This window comes from Ruditapes philippinarum, unplaced genomic scaffold (genome assembly GCF_026571515.1).
Source record: "Ruditapes philippinarum isolate M1 unplaced genomic scaffold, ASM2657151v2 ctg667_1_1_1_1, whole genome shotgun sequence".
Classification (NCBI taxonomy): domain Eukaryota; kingdom Metazoa; phylum Mollusca; class Bivalvia; order Venerida; family Veneridae; genus Ruditapes; species Ruditapes philippinarum.
Genome location: NW_026859933.1, coordinates 46,202 through 66,995, shown reverse-complemented (window position 1 = coordinate 66,995; position 20,794 = coordinate 46,202). Strand labels below are relative to the sequence as shown.

The window sequence follows — 20,794 nt, the reverse complement described above, 5'->3', positions numbered from 1 at the left end:
GTTAGTGTTGTATGAATATTTATCAGAAGATAAAGAGAGAAAATTCCTTGATATGCAGGAGTGTAATCTGATATGACGATGTTGATTAATTTAATTTACGAATGGATACTTAGTACACAATAAAAGTAAATGAAATGGGATTTGAAAAAAAAATCTTTTCATATATACATTGTATTTTGATCGATTCTATTATACCCTTTGTTTGATGAAAGAATAATTGCGGGTCCAGTTTTGAAATACAGTGACAAATAACCGTGGTGTATTGTGGGTTGATACGAACCAATCATCAAAATAAAACCAAAATCAATATTCAATATTGATAGCAAAATTACTTCTACGGTAGATATTGGATTGGTCTGAGCTTGAAGCAAACAAACTTTAATATCACAGAGAGTTGAAATACTATACTTTTTTTTATTGAACAGCTATAGAATATTCAATAATTTGAGTTATTAGTATATCTCCCAAGTATGTTAACATAAACTTGAAGCGGAACGGTTTACATGAAATCAAGTCTTTGATCCTAATGATTCGGGTATATACATTCAACGTACTGCGGTAATTCTAACATTCTAGGATCTTTTCGTTGGATATTTGTTCATTCGTTATATCTTTCAAAATGGTTGTAACGGCTGTAAAAGATGAGGTATTTTTGTTTGTTTGTTTTATTTTTATTTTTTTATTTGCCTGACCATGACCCGCAAATGAATATTTAGATTTATAGAAAAGGTACAAAGCAAAACGTTTCAGGTTTTTCTTCCTCTTCTTTTTGATTGCTAAGATGGCAAATTTATTGTTGTGGCAAATTTATTGTTGTGGTAAATTTTAAAAATTTGCCAAGGATCACATTTATAATGTATATGTTTTGTGTTTAAAAGAGAGTACATGGACAAATGATTCTTGTACGGAAGTATGTAGACCTATGCTATTGATTAGTTGTTAATGTTGATTGATAATCATAAAGAGATCGGCGTTCACTTCCAATACGACACTTGATTTAGACATGCGGTCGGTAACTTAAATGTCAATGAAAATAAGTTCAATTCTGATAATGTCAGGTTTAAAATGTAATACTTTTTTGTAAAGTATAGGAAAAAGGCTCATGTATGATAATTATACGCGCAGTTCGATATAGCGTTATAGCACTGGTGTAAACAGAAGGTAGTCTTTTCAGTCAGAGAATCACAGATTGTTTGATTTGACATTTACAACTGCCCGAATCGTTTCTTTTTCAATATATAGAATATGGAAAATTGTGTCACACTATTGCTATAAATCATATAATTTATTATATTATCAATGTTCATTATTGTATGTATTATCCAGGAGTCCTAGTTTTAAGAATTATTGACTTGTTGGTAAAATTGTGTCTTTTGGTGCCGTTATATGTCCACTTGCAGCTTTTTGTCTTGGCAATGGTGCAACATTTAGCGGCATCTGCGATATTTAGCGGCGTCTGCGATTTTTAGCGGCGTTGCGACATTAAGCGGCATCCGGCATTTAGCGGCGTTGCGACATATAACTGCGCCACCGTTATTCTAGCTTGAAACCATACAATTTATATATGTACAATATTTTCAAATACTTTTTATGCTGCGCTTATTTTGCTGAAAATGTTTTAAATGACCCAATAGCTGAACGGTTTTTGTATTTCAGGCAGAGTTTAACAAGATTGTTAAAGATACCAAGAACACGCTCATAGTCATAGATTTTTTTGCAACCTGGTGTGGTCCTTGCAGAGCGATTGCCCCTAAAATTGAAGTAACTATGTCTATATCATTTACAATTTTCAAGTTTATTGAGGTTTTATATTGAGATTAACTTTCAAAAAGGCTAGTTCATTGTTATGATTTATATGTCGTTAGTACTTCTCCAGAATTTTGTTTCGAAGTGTTGTTCATTTTTACTTAAAACATATTGTATCAGATAGCTTCATTTTATAGTCAAAAGTTTCTTGTTTGTGTTATGATAAAATATAAAAATTTATTCAAGGTTTAGTTTGTTATAGTCAATAATTTTATGAATTATTTCCTTACATTTTTTCTAAACATTACTTTAATATAGAACTTGACACATGTGTGTTTCTGGTTCCAAAGAAAAATTAAAGGATTTAATATATTTTTGAAACCACAAACGCACAAGTGTCAATTTGTTTGTTGAACTGAACAAATATGAACAGAACAGACATTTTATTAGACTTATTCATAAGTATATCATCTTAATACATAAACATCAATGTTAAACATGTCACATATCTAGAACATATTACAAAAGTTTAATCAAAGGCACTTTAACATATATTTACATATACTACATACATGTAGAAATATGACTGAACTTAATAGAAAAAAGTGACCGACAATCTTTTTCCCCACCTAATGCGACGAATTCTCCACTGACGCTACGCTTGACCCACCGCTTCTCCGAGAACTATGGCCAGTGTGATGTGACAGTGACCACATTATCATTATCTTTTACACCTAGACATACATTTTTATCCATGAAACTTTAAAGCTCTTTCATTTTCTTTTTTCCTATCACAGCAGTTTTCCAAAACATATCCAGAAGTTGTATTCATCAAGGTGGACGTTGATGATGTTTCGGTATTTATATATTATATTTTTCTTGTTCTATCTTGTCAATAAAGCATATACGCATTTAATTAACTATAAAATTTAAATTCTCACAACTTTGTATGATACAATATGCGGGAAAAAAAACAAACATACAACCTACATAAAACTTCTGAATTTTGCCAGCTGGATTGCAGAGCCGTCAGTGAAAATTAAACCACTTTAAATTATTATTGTTGTTGTTGTTGTTATTATTTTCTTGTGATGTGAAGGATAATGCTCAAAATTCTATTCTAGGAGGTTGCTAAAAAGTGCGATATTTCTGCTATGCCTACATTTCATTTGATGAAAAATGGGGTAACCATTTTTACTCTTACCTTAATATTTCTAAAGTCTAGGTATATTTCAAAGTACATCTATACAATATATATAATTTCGCTTATTACCACACATTTATTTACATAATATTTCGTAAATTCAATAATTATTTATAACACAGTCTAAGTGAATAAGCACACCAATGAAAGTACATGAAACTTTGATATTCTGAAATTCACACGTTGTTAATTTTAATATTTTATCATTAAGCAATCATGTTATATATAAAGGGTTTGGTATTAATTTGCCATTCATAAACTTTGTATTGTATTCACTTTTATTTCAGGATAAAGTTGGCGAGTTGGTCGGGGCTGATGCTGATGAACTGGAAAAATTGATTCAACAACACAAATAAAACACGTGACTTTGCTAAGTGATTGCACGGAGACATTGTGACACCTTTAACACATGATTTAATGCTTGTTATTCTATATATAAATGATCTTTTATGTAATACATAAACCAATAATCTTATTGTTCAAAACACTTTTATTTATATATCTCTTCATGACAAGTTGATCTCTTTATATAAAAAATATTTTGTTCTTGCCTTTATTTTCTTATATTCTTTTATTTTGCATAAACATGCTGGCGTGAAACCCTTTTCTAAATGTTTACGGTTTTGAAAATAAAAAATTAGGTCTTGCGATTTTAGAATAAATTCTTTTATCTATTTTATTTCCGAAAATCGTCGAATAAAAATAAATATAACATGGTAGTATCTCTAGTGCATATAGATACACACTTGTCTTTCAGACAAAACAAATTACATTGATTTGAAATGTGTTCTGTTTTGTACAAAGATTTTAAATTTCAAAAATTATAAATATGTTAATAAATTATCATTTTTCAAATGCAATTAAATCGAAAGTGATGTTATTGTTTAATCTTTTATTTAAGTCTTTTCATCGTACAATTCATAACATCAATACATAAAATTTATGCATGTACAATGCACATAGCCATTCTAAAATAGAATTGTAAGAGATCATTAAGCATTATTTACGAACTTTTAAAACATTTCTACCCCGAGTCTTTAAAATGAAGGTAAGATATTCCTTGTTAATCTTTCAGCCACTTTATTACATTACCAAGTATGAAAATTTCCTCTTGGGTCCCAATTTGTTCATTACTCGGATCCAGGCTATATAAATTACACAAGTTTAGTTAAACCTTGCTTAATCAACCTATCAACTATATAAATTTGTTGCATTGAAACCTTACTGAAAAACACATTATTTAGCATACCGCAAATCAATATTTGAATCCTGACTTCACGCAAGTATTCATTTTTTATTTTGATTTTCTGAGCTCCATATGCACGTGCTACGTTTTCTCGTTTGAAATATTTAAACCAAGTATTATTTCAGGTATTTATTTCAAAGTGTTTAGAATTATTTTACCTGAAAATTACTATTTCTTTAACCACTCTGTATTTCAGTACTAAGGTATGCAATAAAAATATCTAAAAATAATGTAATAAATATGTCTTTTTATTTCTTTCACATTCAATAATTCATAACAATAACAATAAGACACAATAGTGAAAAATAAACTACATAGAGAAAGTGTAAGAGTTTCCAAAACACCAGGAAGATCCTCGAAAATCTACGAAACTAAATACACGTAATGGCTAGGTAATAATTTCACTTTAGAAATATTGAAAATTTGTGTTGTCTACATTCTAATTCAAATTTTTTATTTACTTAAGGTAAATAAGTGGCATACGAGTAAACGTCATAAGCTAAAAATATATTCATTCTTCTTTCATGTGTCGTATTAAATAAAGCTAGAAATGTTATATTACATAATCAAAATTAATACCCTAGAAAACATCTACATGTTTAACATATCTGATAACAAGTATAAAAACGTATTACATTGTATGATTTTTAAATGCACTGCATATAAGTGCTTTAATTCTTTATATATTTCCACGTTCATGTACTATTCATTTTGCTCAGCTCGAAAGGCCATATAAATAACACATCTAAACCTTTACCTATTTAATACAGGGAACGAATTTAACGCTGCTTTGACTGGAACAGCTTACTTCCGGAATTTAAAGAATCTCAATATCAAGATTATAAAGCCTAGCCAGACAGCACTGGTGTGTTCAGCAAAGAGTTAACACAGCAAATATTATAAAGATATGATTATAACTGAGAATGTTAAGTCTTTATGTGAATAACTATGTCCGGTGACTTTTCTAAGACTAATAATTATCTATGTAACCGCAACACTGATGTAAGGTTGTCTAATGTATCTTCATGTATTTCCGAAACCTAAAATATAATAAAAGTAAACGTTTTAATAAAAAGGGAAACGACAAAAAATAAATCTTGTATTGTAGTTCCCAAAATAAAATGACCGGAAACTATTTATTTCTCTGTATTCTAAGATAAAACAAGTCAGAAAAGATTTATGTACATTTGTTCTTTGAATATAAAAGCAAGAATGTTATTTCTGACGCTTTGATTTTGTTGAATGTTTGTAGTTCCCCGACAATATTGCATACAAATAGATTATTAGAAATATAACATAATTACATAACATTTATTAGGCATTAAATGTTTTTTCAAAGCAATATAATTTCACATACTAGTATACAAACATATAAATACATATAAATATTATGTTAAGTTATAGATTATTGAAAATTACCTTTTGTCCAAATCTGTAAAACTGGACAGTTGGAAGAAAATCGACATTGCAGAAAGCAGGTGTGTCCTGTAATAGGAAATTATTTAGATATCAACAATAACATATATGTATGTATATATATGAATTATACGTTAAGAAATGATTGGTGCCAGAGCAAGATACTTAACCATGGCAGTATGGCGAGAATATTATTAGAATAATTTAAATATAACATAGGATCTTACATGAGAAATAAATTTCGTAAATTTGTATTTATTACATGCATAACTGACTATACGGAAACGATCATTTACAAAGAATGTATTTATAAAACTATGTTTTATAGTTGCCACATTTCCAAGAAACAAACACTTGGAATTCGCTAGAGGTTACTTTGTTTGCTTCATACCTCGCCGAGAGGTGACCTTGTTTTACATGTTTACCACACCGAGACGTTACCCTTTTTTTACATGTTTCCTTCACCAAGAGGTTACTTTGTTTTTAAATGTTTACCTCGCCGAGAGGTTACTTTGTTTTTTTTACATGTTTACCTCACCAAGAGGTTACTTTGTTTTTTACATGTTTACCTCACCGAGAGGTTACTTGGAAACATACCTAATCAAGAGGTTACTTTGTTTTTTACATGTTTACCTCACCAAGAGGTTACTTTGTTTTTTACATGTTTACCTCACCAAGAGGTTACTTTGTTTTTTTACATGTTTACCTCAACGAGAAGTTACTTGCTAACAAACCAAACCAAGAGGTTACTTTATTTTCTACATGTTTACCTCACCGAGAGGTTACTTTTTCTTTGACATGTTTACCTCACCGAGAGGTTACTTGCTAACATACCTAACCAAGAGGTTACTTTGTTTTTACATGTTTACCTCACCGAGAGAATGCTTGGTTTTTTACATGTTTACCTCATCGAGAGGTTACTTGGTAACATACCTAACCAAGAGGTTACTGTTTGTAACATTCCTCACCGAGAGGTTACTTTCATTGTCACCGAGAGGTTATTTTGTATGTTACAGGTTACTTTGTTTGTCACCGAGAGGTTATTTTGTTTGTTACATACCTCATTATCATCAACGTCAACCTGAAGGAAAACCACCTCCGAGAACTCTGGTTGGAACATGGCGTCACTGATTTTTCTAGTCACGTTATCATTGTTTTTACACCAAACAGCGGTGAAATCAACAGCGACTAGTCGATCACCAGCGTATTCCAGCTCCCTTTGAAATTCTGCCTGTTAAATAAAGGGATGAATCAAATAATATCGTGTTAAATTTGAATTGTTATTTGTTGTCTTTGTTCCTACCAATCCAATCTGCCTATATCTACAATCAATTAATTGTTATAAGCGTAGCTTAAATTTGTGTACAAATTGAGTAAGTTAGGGAAACATAAATTATTTGAACACGAGACAAAAGGGTACAATGCTCGCATATCCAAGATAATATTTCAATTGATATGTTGATAGATCATCGTCATAAATTTGAGCACCGAATTTCTGCAATTAGGTCAGATATGTTTATTACATTTAAAGAGTATTATTTAATCTAATATAACTAGCTATAACTAATGACACATATATCTCATCTATTCTATACATTATTCCTGTGATTATGATAAAAGGTTCATTAGATAAGAATAACAAATTTATGGATAAAGAGAATGCAAACGGAACAAGTGTTTATAGTGAATGTCGTCTGTTAGCAAAAACACTAGTATGAAGTATGATTGAGTTTAATATCTTGATTTGAAGGAGTTGTGAGTTTAAATGATAAAGAAATATAATTAAAAATAATAAAGTTATATTGAAACCACACGATGCATACAAACAACACAAATGTTCATTAACCTAGCATGTATGTTAACATAAGATGGTGCAAGATAGATATATAAGTTATTTAACAAAGACAATAAATAAGTACAAATGTGCTAGTACTTAAAATTGTATAAAATAGCGCGCGACTAAAGACGTAGAGTTTATGCATGTACATTGACTGCTAATAACAAAAAATATAATAACCACAAAAAAGTTTACTCTACCTTTGTACATATCCGTCGCATGATTATTAAATTCCTTAAAGTATTTAAGTGCAGGTCTTGTTTAGAATGCAAGGTCCTGTTCAAATATTACAATATTCTGATTTACTGCCCTAATATCGATTTTGTCCTATCGATTGTTCTTTACAAGCTTGTCACAAGCTTTTGAAACTTAATAATAAATATTAGTTCAAATTACTGAATGTAAATAGTATTGTATTCTCCATAGGCGGTGACTGAACAATTGATTTATAGTTTGTTACGTTACCTTATTTCAAGACATGATCAATAGATATAATTTCATATTGAGGTGACCAATTAAAAAAAATCATATCGTCAATTTTTATTTCCATGAATAAATAAATCAATGATAAGGCCATCAGATTTTGTATACTTAGTAGACGTAAAACGTTCGATAAACATATACTTTTCACTTTTGTCCTTACTCTCTTTGATAAAATGTATCATCTTAGTTAATAATGGGTCATCAATATGATTGTCACTACACTATAAATTGTCACAAGATCTTACGTTCATGAGATAGGTATGTAACCATTTAGCTGTTTCATCTTTTATATCAGAACAACCTATAAATTGCCGGACAACGGAATGAATCAGATTCTGCTGAAATCTAAACCATCTGCCTTTTCGGGCACCGTGCTGAGAACACCTTTATCTGTCCGGGAAGCGGTCTGAATCAGAATCTGGACATATCAGCAATCGGAACGTCCTCGGCTATTATCTATAATTGGCCGGTGAGCGGCGTCGTCTCTTAATTATGGAATGCTTTTTATTTTGGCCTATGTAAGGAGCTGTTATTATTTGCAGTTAATGTCATGTTGTGTTAATTAGTTTTATTTTGATTCGTAAAAATCAAGTAAACATGCAAATATGTTGTAATATTTGTATTTAATAACTTTATGTTAAAAGCATGTGCATTGTGATATTATTTTCACGTAATTGCAGGCTAAGTTTAACAGCTTGTCCCTTAGCTTTATTGGCAATACTAAAACCCGGATTTCGAATATCGTTGTGGTCTACATTGATGCCGTATTCTTTTTCATCCAGTTATATATTTTCAAACTTTTCCTACAAGAAGAACGTTCACCTGCAAATGAATATTAGGACTGGTAATGGAACTGTTGTAAACGATTATCCGATTGATTTTATCCATATTACGTTTATCTATTGCACAGAATGATTGTTTTTACAAAGTGTACCAGTTTCCGGATGTTGAAAGCTATCCGATTTTCTGCAATTACTGCGGTCACTTTGCCATCTAACTTTTATGAATACTTTACCATTACTTTGCATGGCTTAATAAAACTGAGCCTACAACAATTCATAATTTGCTGTTTAGGGTGTTCTTTTGGGTTTCAGGTTTTCTCTATTTTAAGGGGAAGTAACACATGTTTACTAAATTATTTGTTCTTTTCTGTCTATCTTGGGTATTACTTACTATTTTTGTTGTATAAAATTTGCCAGTTGTAAGGTCATCAAAAGCATAGAGGCCCTGAGGAGTGAAAATTGATAGATTTTTTACTGGCTTTATATACTTTAGACTAGATTTTTCTAGTTTGTTCAGTTAGTACATACCTACAGGTATTCTGCTACAGGAATCTTCTAATGACTATGTGAAACTAACTTTTATTTTCTATGTGTTTGTATATAAATTGTTAATAAAATAACCTTTGGTAAAAATGAAAAGTAGAAAATTATGCATAAAGGTGCTCAGAGAAAGGATAACATCCTGAAGTTATCGAGTTTAAACACTAGATATATATGCAGTTAGTTATATAGTAAAGTCTAATGGAAGGTTAAAAGAGGGACAGTATTTGTTACTGTAAGAGATATGCATTTTATGTTTAGACACTCATACAACTCATTCTTTATTATACATGTATGATATAGACTATTTGAGATTTTTTTTTCTTTTATACTATACATAATAGTTTTCTTTCTACAAGATTATGAATTCCATCCAAGTACCAATGTTAAAGGGACTCCACTGAGGTTTAAAAGTCTAGAAACAAAACATTTGAATTTTTTACATGAATGAGCTGGGGCACTTTAAACAGAAATATATGCAAAGATAGTTATGAAATATACTTCGAAAAAAATTGAAAATCATATTTTTATGCTTTTCTTAGCCCGATTTGAGTGAAAAGCGTTTAAACGCTTTTCGATTTGGGTCAATTTTTTACAATTTGAATAATTCTGGATAAACTAAGTGCGCGAATGATCTGAAATTTTGCACAAAGATTAGTGTTCTAAACCTACATCAAATGGTACATTTATCTGGAAAAAATATTTTCAGTGCCATCATGTCAAAAAAACCTCAGTGGAGTCCCTTTAATAGGATGTTATATTAATTTTTAATGGAAACTGGGAATTATTGCACTTGAATAAATTTGTGCACACAATTTTAAAGTGGGTGATTTGTGCCACATGAAATCCAACAAAGTACAAAAAGTAACCGGGCACCAGATGAGATAATGAAAATACAATCTCCCACAAAGTGGTTTGTTTGTTGTATTTTTATGTTTTTGAGCGGTGCAAAATACAAATCAGCCTTCATAAAATTTCTTATTATAGAAAAAAGATTAGTTTTTTAATCTGTACAAAAAGAATAGATATTGTACATGTATTAGTACAGTTTTGTTCACTTTCAAATTGACCTGTTATAAATAATGGCATAACCAATAACTGTCTAAGCCCTTTTTAGCTCGACTTTTTAAAAAAAAAGTAGAGGTATTGTTATAGTCGCGGCGGCGTTGCCATCCGCAAACTTGTACCTGGATCATTACTTTTTTAGTTCTTGGTGTATTGTCTTCATACTTGGCCACAACAACCCTTGGGACAAGACCTTTCAGTAGACCACACTAACCTTGACCTTCATCCATAAATGACATTGACCTTCAAGGCCAAAAGTCCAAATTTTCCTTGTTCTTGCTATTATTGGCTGTAACTTTGTTATTTTTGAATGGATTGTCTTCAAACTTGAACACAATAATCTTCAAGGGTATCCCTTAAAAACAACCAGACAGACCTTGACCTTCACTCATAAATGACCTTGACTTTGAAGGTCAAAGTATTGAAATTTTCATTTTTTTGGCTATTATTGGCTGTAACTTTGTTATTTTTGAATGGATTGTCTTCAAACTTGAACATAATAATCTTCAAGGATAACCCTTAAAAATAACCAGATAGACCTTGACCTTCACTCATTAATGACCTTCACTTAAAGGTCAAATTATTGAAATTTTTCATTGCTTTGGCTGTAACTGGCTGTAACTTTGCTATTTATCAAACCCAAATTGACTTGGGCTCTTTAATGACCTTGACCTTGAAGATTAAATTACTGAATTTTCTCAGATTTGTGCACTAAATGACCATATATATTTATTGGTGTGTGTGTATATAATTATATATATAGATATCTATCATCATCATCATCATCATCATCATCATCATCATCAACATATCATCAACAACAATAACAACAACAACAACTCTATTTATAGAATTGTGTCTTTCTATTTATAGAATTGCGTGTTTCTATTTATAGAATTTGTGTTTCTATTTAAAGAATTGCATGTATCTATTTATAGAATTGCGTGTATCTGTTTATAGAATTGCGTGTTCCTATTTATAGAATTGCGTGTATCTATTTATAGAATTGTGTGTTTCTATTTATATAATTGCATGTTTCTTTTAATAGATCTATTTATAGTATTGCGTGTATCAATTTATAGAATTGCGTGTTTCTATTTATAGAATTGTGTCTTTCTATTTATAGAATTGCGTGTTTCTATTTATAGAATTGTGTGTTTCTATTTATAGAATTGCGTGTTTCTATTTAAAGAATTGCATGTATCTATTTATAGAATTGTGTGTATCTATTTATAGAATTGTGTGTATCTATTTATAGAATTGCGTGTTTCTATTTATAGAATTGTGTGTTTCTATTTATAGAATTGCGTGTTTCTATTTATAGAATTGTGTGTTTCTATTTATAGAATTGCGTGTTTCTATTTAAAGAATTGCATGTATCTATTTATAGAATTGTGTGTATCTATTTATAGAATTGTGTGTATCTATTTATAGAATTGCGTGTTTCTATTTATAGAATTGCGTGTTTCTATTTATAGAATTGCGTGTATTTATTTATAGAATTGCGTGTATCTATTTACAGAATTGCATGTTTCTTTTAATAGATCTATTTATAGTATTGCGTGTATCAATTTATAGAATTGCGTGTTTCTATTTATAGAATTGTGTGTTTCTATTTATAGAATTGCGTGTTTCTATTTATAGAATTGTGTGTTTCTGTTTATAGAATTGCGTGTTTTCTATTTAAAGAATTGCATGTATCTATTTATAGATCTATTTATAGAATTGCGTGTATCTATTTATAGAATTGCGTGTTTTTTATTTATAGAATTGCGTGTATCTATTTATAGAATTGCGTGTTTCTATGTATAGAATTGCGTGTTTCTATATATATACATATATTTCTTCTTCTTCTTCCATGAAACTTCAAGCATCTGCCATAGGTAATGACATTTTAACATGGTTCAAGTCTTATATCTGATTGACAGCAGCTGTGGATGTGGCTGGTACTATTTCTACTACTGCTCCGGGTACCTATGGTGTTCCCCTGAGGTTCATTTTAGGTCCTCTTTTATGTCTAATATATGTCAATGACATGTCTGGAACCCCTTTAAGAAAATAAGGGCTTTTATTAAATGCTGATAACTCGGGTACCTTGTCTGGAAAAATAAACTGAAAAATTCTTTTTTTTTGACTAAAAATTGTTTTTTGCATTTTTGGAAAAGCCCAGAGTAATTTTTTTGGTTTAAGTTTAACTTAAAGGGGCCTAGCCCCCAAGGTCACATTAAGGACGCTATAAAGCAAAAATTTTTTTAAGTATTTAGGGGGAAAATTTTTTTTGGGGCGGTCGCCTTTGATGTTTTGCAGTTCCTTTTACCCTTACCGAAGACTGCCCGGAAAAGGGGCCGAAAAGTTCTTTTCATTATTTAAAATATATTTTAAACGGGCGGCCGGCTATATCAGACTTTGAATAAAAAAGGATTCCCAAACTTATTTTTTTTAAATTGTCTTTTTCAAAAAAAGAAAAACATTATTGTCAAAAATACACAGATGGCCATGGCGAAAATAATAACCCCTTTAATCCCCCGGGCCCCTTTAAAATTTTTGTTTAATGGGAACGGGACGTTTATCTAAGGGGGGGGGCTAATCTTTTTAAATGAATATATTTTTTGGCCAATTATTACATTTAAAAGGGGGCCGGAAATTTACATTAAAATTTTTGCACTGACCAAAAAGTGATTTTAATATAAATTTTTGGAAAAAGAAAGTAATATCTGAGCGGGCCGGACGGTTTTTGCAAAAAAGAGATTGTTGAAAAAAACATTTTAATCCGGAAAAACCATTGACCCTTAAAAAAACATTTAACGGGCAATTTAAACCTATACAGCTTTCGGCAATTAACCTTTTTTGGACAACCTAGAATTTTTTGGGGGCTTAAATGGTTGTCCCCGCCGTTTAATTTTTAAAAATTTTAGCAAGTTTTGGCCAAATTTTCACAAATCCCCTGTTTACAAGTTAAAGGGGTTTAAAATATAATTTGAAAAATTAAAAGCGGACTGTCCAAAAAATAAATTTTCCCCAAAATTTTTTAAAACCAAATTTTTAAAAAAATGTTTGGCAAGTTAAGCAATGGTTTGTGTTTAAGAATTTTCAATTAAAATTTTAATTTGGATATAAAAATTTTCAAATTTCAGGGATTTGAATAAAAATTTTTACGGCCGTTAACAAGGTTTTCCGATAGGGTCTTACAAGTTAAAAGCTGTAAAAAAAAGCACTAATTAATTCAATTAAAATTGTGTTTTTAAAAGTCAAAATTTTTTTAAAAAATATAAAACAGTTTTTTCAAAAAAAATAATTACCTTTCAAAATAAAAAAAGTTGTTATCCAGAAGGGTTTTTTTAAAATTATTTAAATATCGAAAATTGAAATAGTTTTTTAAGGGGCAAAAACAATTGATTTTGCCCAATGTATAGTTTAAAACCAAAAACATGTAAAAAACATTTAAAGTTATAATATATATAATTTATGTGAAACATTTTCGAAATAAGTTCGGCAGTGTTTAGGTTTCGACTAACTTCGTTTCGAATCAGTGTTAAGTGTATTGTTAGTTTATATATAATTATGTGCTAATGAACTACATTAAAGTCAAATTTTATCATTAAATGCGATAAAGAACGGGAATGAAGTTACATATATAAAGGTAACTTTTTAGTTTATATTCTCAATTTAGCTTTCACGTACAGAAAAAAACGACATATTTTTTATTAATTAACTAGTGTATGTGGGTTTCCATGCACTTCTCTCTCCTTTTAAACCGGCAACGTTCTAATATTATAAGACTAATTGTGTTAACAATTAAGCAAATTACATGTATTTGTTGCTTTTTTATTAAACAACTGTGTCTTTCTGAACAGGTCATGGTGAAAAAATCATCAATGGCAGTGGCTAAAAGATTCAAGGGTTTTTTCTGTATACAACCGACACTAGACTACAGGGACGTGCACATGCTGTATAGAGAACCAGGGATTTTGACTGGGTACCGGCCAGCAAGGAAATCTTTCGTGTATTATATAGCCAGTATATTCCAACTTCATAATGAGACCGTTAACATCTGGACACATTCAGTAGCTTGTTTTATATTTCTATATAAACTACATCATATATTACAATCATCAAATTTTGACACGGACTGTGAAGCTCTACCATTGGTTGGTTTCAGCGTTTGCGTTATAATAAGTACATTTCTAAGTGCGTTAACACATACATTCCTTTCAAAGTCTCCATTATGTCATTATATGTGCTTATTGATGGACTATGCTGGCGTGGGAATATATGGACTAGGGAAGTGTATATTATTTTTCAACATTTCCAGCCCACCTGATGTTTTTCGGAACATGAATTGGATTTATCTCCCTTATAATGTAGTTTTGTCGTGGGTAGTGATGTGTGGATGCTGTATCGCCAAACTATTTTACAGACGACCTTATCCGTTTAAACGAAAGTTTTTCCAGCTTGGCTCCGGAGGTCTGCATGCATTACTTGGTGGGATACCCATGGCATTACGATTTGTATATTGTTTTGTTGATGACGACTGCGAGATTGCCTCTTTAAATCATCATGTATTATGGATGATAACTATGATTGTGTCACTTTTCTTTTTCTCAAGTAATCTTCCTGAAAAGAAATTTCCTGGAAAGTTTGATTATTTTGGTCAAGGACATAGTATATTCCATGTTATAATATCTTACACGATATTGTTACAGTACCGTGCCGCCTATATAGATATGGAGAATGGTGACGGTACAAGGTGGAAATGTCATCCTGTACGTGCTGTCACACTCTTTATATCAATACTCGTGTACTGTATAGGTTGTGTTGTAATTATATTTATTTTGAGGAAATATGTAACAAAACGAATAGAAAGTGATGAAAAGCAACAACATTAAATACGATTTTGTACAATTTTAAAACACCTTTTCTGTATTCAAGCAGTCAATTATAATTACAGAGGTATTAATGTTACAAATGATGTCACCATGAGTTGTGAAACGCAATAAGAAATAAAAAGCCCCAGAACAGACAAAAACAAAGAACGCTACCTATAAATATATATGTATTTGATAGAATATTAGAATATTTTATTAAAGAGTACAGTTTAAATAAATACATAATTTTTGGATTGACAACTGGCTATTTAAATACAGTGTTTTTCAAATTTTCCTTGAAATAAGATATAAAAACAACAACAACAACAACACAGTGCATCAGAATGTATATTATGTATTTGAAGACATTTAATGTAACAATGATCAAAATGAAAAGCGATTCGACAGCTTGGAAGCTGCTGTAAATATCAATATAACTAGAAATTGTACAACATACAACAGTTTGTCTGATTAAAACATGCTATTTTATGTAATATTTAGATATGTACAGACACAAATATGCATTTTTATTGTTTCATACTATGCACCATTGACTGTGAAAATGGGAGTTTTGGAATTGATAAACGGTACAGTGTGACAAAATATGCATTATTTGCGTTATTTTCACCTTAAATAATTTGTGTTGATGATAATTTAAACATCATAGTTACAGTAAATAAACGGATGTTATTTATATTAATATTTAATGATTAGTTATTGTTTCAAATTACCGTTCAATTTGAATCGATCATATTTTATTTGCATACGACAAATGGCGCCATCTCCTTTGTTACTACAACAGAAACGTATCAGTTAACAAAGAACTAAGTTATTGACGATGGTTTTTTCATTTGTTTGTTTGTTTGGTTTTGTTTTATTCCTGTAGTATCTTTTGATGGGAGGATTCAATTACTGTCATTAGATATAGTTCATATATATTTGGAACTTCTAATCAATATTTTAAAAAAGAAAAAATCTATGATATGCACATCTGAAAGGAGCATTGATCCAGATCGATACATTCTATCGGGTGGATCAAATCATTAATAAATTAAAATAGTTCTCTACTTCCCTAAGTTCATAAATGCTAAATAAGTTTAAAACCTGTACATTCGTCACAGGACAGTTGTTTTGCCATGTAGTGTTACGTAAATGTATAATGTAAAGTTACCCTACATGTGAAACTGGCTTAAAACCATTCAGTAAGTAAGGGCTTTTTCTTTTATTATAATCGTTTTATACAGAACTATTAATTCGCAGATAATATCTAATTATAATGCTAAAAAATCTTTTTTCGAGTTTTCTCGGATTATTCAATATTGTGCCAAACAGTAAAGTATTTTAATTTATTTTCCTTGTTTTGACAAAAGTAAAAAAAATAATAACATGATTAAATGCACGTACGGGTGATGTTACATGTTATTTACATTACCTATATACCAATGTCGTTCCAGGTCTATGTTTCATTAAAACCTACTGTTAAGGTAGTCATTTACTCGAAAAATGACTTTAAACGTTTTGCGAAGAACAATCCTCAAAGAATTCGGAAGTGTTGAACAATTCTATCAGACGCAATCTACCGAAAGTCATCAAAATACCCCTGATGTTTATAGAGAGCCGGCTATATTGTCGGGATATAGGATCCCGGACAAATCATGGCGTTACTATACTGTCAGCATATTTCATCTTCACAATGAGACAATAAATATTTGGACACATATAATAGCAACGCTTGTTTTTATAAATAGACTAGTACATATTCTTGAGATATACGACGTGGAAAGTGAATGCGGGATTTTACCATTGGCTGTCTTTTGTGCATGCGCAGCTGCAAACTCGTTTTTGAGTGCATTTGCGCACACGTTTCAGTCAATGTCGCCATTCTGTCACTACATTTGTTTCCACTTTGATTACGTTGGAGTTGGAATTTATGCTTTATGCCAGTGTATCTTATTTATGTACATTTCATGCCCAGATGCTATTTTTGAATATTTGAGCATGGCATCACTACCTCTGAACGTCGTTCTCTCGTTGTTCGTTATGTTAGGGGGAAGTTTATCTAAAATCTTATACAGACGACCATATCCGTTTAAGCGACGACTTGTTCAAATAGGGTCCGGCTGTATCCACGCATCTTTTAGTTGTATACCGCTTATAACAAGACTGGCATATTGTATCAATACAACAGATTGCAATAATACACATCATTTCCCTTGGATGGTTTCTATGGCAGTTTGTCTGTTCTTCTTTTCAAGTCATTTACCAGAAAAGTTAGCTCCGGGAAAGTTTGATTTTATGGGAATGAGTCACCAATGGTTTCACGTTTTCCAGACGTTAACAGTGTTGTTGCAGATGAACGCCGCACGAGAAGATTTAAGGAACAATGTCAGCTCTATTTGGTCTTGTCACCACGTTAGTAGCTATCACCTAGTACTTCCATCGTGTTTTATGCTTTCGGGTGTATCGTAATAACATTACTTTTGATAAAACTTGTAAGGAAAAGAATTCAGGAAGATAAAAAGTTTGCTTAAACCCTAAATCTGTTTATAAAAAACGACATATGTTTGGGAATAAACAAATATATGTCAGAAAATAAAGTAATATCAAACTCCGTTTGAAATTGTAATTCAAAATTATTTATATCAGGATTTTTTTTAATCATTTAATTTAATTTTCATTTTATTTATATCTATGTATTTTTTTTTTGTAATAAAGATAGGTCGATCCCGGTGAAATAGTGTATTAGTTGATATCTGTGAAAATATATATGTTAATACCGGTGAAATAGTGTGTATATTATATATATGTTGCAACCGGTGAAAATGTGTATACATGTTGATAACGGTGAAAATGTGTATATGTTGATAACGGTGAAATAGTGCATTTATGTTGAGAACGGTGAAATAGCGAATATGTTGAGAACGGTGAAATAGTGTGTAAATATGCATGTTGATAACGGTGAAATAGCGAATATGTTGATAACGGTGAAACAGTGTGTAAATATGCATGTTGATAACAGTGAAATAGCGAATATGTTGATAACGGTGAAATAGCGTGTATTGTATATATACAGTATGTTGAAACCGTTGAAATAATGTATATATGTTGATACCGGTGAAATAGAGTATATATGTTGATATCGGTGAAATATATGTTGATACCGGTGAACTATTGTATATATGTTGAAACCGGTGAAATAGTGTATATATGTTGAAACTGGTGAAATAGCGTCTATATATGTTAATTCTTGTGAAATAGCGTATATATGTTGATAGCGGTGAAATAGCGTATATAATTTGATACTGGTGAAATAGTGTCCATATGTTAATACCGGTGAAATAGTGTATATATGTTGATACCGGTGAAATAGTGTATATATGTTGATACTGGTGAAATAGTGTATATATGTTGATACCGTCGAAATAGTGTATATATGTTGAAACCGGTGAAATAGTGTATATATGTTGATACTGGTGAAATACCGTCTATATGTTGATACTGGTGAAATAGCGTATATATGTTGATACTGGTGAAATAGCGTCTATATGTTGATACTGGTGAAATAGCGTATGTGTCGAAAGGTGAACAAATTAAAAGATCGAGTATGTTTAAATACCAGTGAAAATATTAAAACCATATTTACAAGATAGTTCAGTTGAAATGTTGTAAATGTCGATATCGACAAAATGATCAAGATAAGAATCTCCTTTCACTAGTTGTAAAACTCACTGCACACTTTAATATACAAAGGTGGTCATATATAATATCAGGAATTTTGACAAATAAGAATGTACACAATGTTTTTCCTAAAAGTTATTCATTTAAATGTATAATAGTAATGTTTAAGCATCTGATTAGATATTTATTAGTGCAGTAAAGGCAATGTAAAATTCTTATTATTATCTTTTCGTATCTTTTTCCGTATGGAGCTAAAATTCGATGAGGACCTGTATTCGGGCTATACGAAAGAATCCCTATAGGGCGTGACATTATGCCTCAGAAATGAACACGTTTTTACCTTTTAAATGCTTTGATGATAGATTTAGAGCATGTAGATGCTCATCACGTGAATAAAGATATGATGAATGTGAAATAATTCCTCATACAATTAACAAGGTGGCATTCTACCTTCCACACTACAAGTAATACTAATCGGATCTCCAATACTAATGGCCCAGTTTAACTATGTGGACTAGGAACAGTAACAGTGCTCAAACAATGTCTTGATAGTATTTTCCCGGGCTTAGTGAGTCTTAAGCAATGCATAAGTGAATTGTGATACATATTGTAATATTTTCATAGCATACAAGAACTGAATGTAAGCAGCGTTTGTCAACAGAATAGAACCAGTTCACGCTCCGCATCCGCACTGTTGGAAACTCAATTTTTGTGTAATAAAATCTCTTAAATTTCGGACGGATGTAGATCTTCTGATCTAAATTCAAAGTTAGACAATTGCATTACACAATTCACTAGGTTAAATAGTATGTAGTCTCACCTAGATTATTATTTTCCTTGTATTTTTCAATCTACAATGTGCAATACTTGTTATGTTTTCAAATAGATGTATATTTTATATTATGTTATGTTTCATGTAATGTACGTAAACAGATGTTCAATAAAGTGTATGCCTGCCTGATATATCTGGTAGAAGGAAATATACTGTGGTATATTGTATTAAAATTTAATAAAACTAGATGAAGTACGGGAGTTCATCAATTGGGACTCAATGGGTACTCTATAACCTCTTAATATCATATGGATGACTCGCAGTATAATATGGATGCTGTCAAAATATGGCCCTTATTTTATTTCAGTGTTGTTACAAAATTTATAATATTATTCTGGTCCTAATCAGGATCTTTGACTCGAAACAGTCTAACTTTAATCAAACCGGGACCGGGGTGCGAGTGATGTTGCAGAACCAATAAACCCTAGTCTGCGATTTTTGACTTTAAGCCAGAATTGCTTTCGAGGAATCTCTCCTATCTAGAATTTTTATATACATGTAAACGTAAATGTTGTGAACATGTATATTCACGTCATTTATGTGCACTTAAATTTATCTTGTGAAGAAAGATCTAAAATAACCCTGTGCATAAGCGGTCCCCATAATTTAACTATCAAGTCTATTATCATATTTAACATATCGAACAAGTTACATCCACGGTAAGAAGAAGAAGCAGTTCAGTCAGCGACTTTAATCACTCTGCTTTAAACGTTACAAAAGCAAAGAAGTTAGAAAAGTTAATAGCTAAGAACAATTCCTATAACAAGAGGGCCATGATGGCCCTGAGTCGCTCACCAGAAACAACTGCTTTTCAGTGTTGGAAATTATCCATTGTCAATATTTTCTGATATTTAATTTGAGCCAATCAAATTGATATGAGCAAACTTGATAAAAGACTACCTAATAATGCTACAAAGTTTGGTAATCATCTATCAATTATTTCAGTAGGAAATGATGTTCCAAGGTTTTTCTATTTTTGGCTTTAGTGGCCCCTAAAAGGGGCCAATCAAATTAATATGAGCAAATTTGATAAAAGCGTACATAAGAATGCTACAGACAAAGTTTGGTGATCATCCATCAATTAGTTCTGTAGAAGAAGA

General features: G+C 30.9%; 4 protein-coding genes across 5 annotated transcripts; 3 read left to right on the top strand and 1 right to left on the bottom strand.

The window, feature by feature from the left end:
* The first annotated feature begins 489 nt into the window (after positions 1 to 489).
* Positions 490 to 3,826, top strand: LOC132758317 (uncharacterized). Its single transcript, XM_060749893.1, has 5 exons — positions 490 to 646; positions 1,657 to 1,761; positions 2,544 to 2,603; positions 2,871 to 2,930; positions 3,238 to 3,826. Exons 1-5 carry the CDS (start codon positions 620 to 622, stop codon positions 3,304 to 3,306), a joined length of 321 nt encoding a protein of 106 aa, XP_060605876.1. The 5' UTR covers positions 490 to 619; the 3' UTR covers positions 3,307 to 3,826.
* Positions 3,827 to 4,435: 609 nt separating this feature from the next.
* LOC132758318 (thioredoxin-like) lies at positions 4,436 to 7,808 on the bottom strand. The gene is made up of 4 exons (XM_060749895.1): positions 7,650 to 7,808; positions 6,673 to 6,843; positions 5,616 to 5,681; positions 4,436 to 5,236 (listed from the first exon to the last, which is right to left on the bottom strand). The coding sequence occupies exons 1-4, from the start codon at positions 7,668 to 7,670 to the stop codon at positions 5,174 to 5,176; spliced, it is 321 nt and encodes a 106-aa protein (XP_060605878.1). The 5' UTR covers positions 7,671 to 7,808; the 3' UTR covers positions 4,436 to 5,173.
* A 5,971-nt stretch (positions 7,809 to 13,779) lies between these two features.
* Positions 13,780 to 16,142, top strand: LOC132758314 (membrane progestin receptor beta-like). Its single transcript, XM_060749890.1, has 2 exons — positions 13,780 to 13,959; positions 14,174 to 16,142. The coding sequence occupies exon 2, from the start codon at positions 14,177 to 14,179 to the stop codon at positions 15,203 to 15,205; it is 1,029 nt and encodes a 342-aa protein (XP_060605873.1). The 5' UTR covers positions 13,780 to 13,959; positions 14,174 to 14,176; the 3' UTR covers positions 15,206 to 16,142.
* Positions 15,668 to 17,888, top strand: LOC132758316 (membrane progestin receptor beta-like). Of its 2 annotated transcripts, none has more exons than XM_060749892.1 (2): positions 15,668 to 15,771; positions 16,639 to 17,888. In XM_060749892.1, exon 2 carries the CDS (start codon positions 16,688 to 16,690, stop codon positions 17,651 to 17,653), a length of 966 nt encoding a protein of 321 aa, XP_060605875.1. In that variant the 5' UTR covers positions 15,668 to 15,771; positions 16,639 to 16,687; the 3' UTR covers positions 17,654 to 17,888. The 2 variants fall into 2 exon arrangements, with proteins under 2 accessions (XP_060605875.1, XP_060605874.1); XM_060749891.1 differs by lacking the exon at positions 15,668 to 15,771 and adding an exon at positions 16,261 to 16,386.
* The last annotated feature ends 2,906 nt before the right edge of the window (positions 17,889 to 20,794 follow it).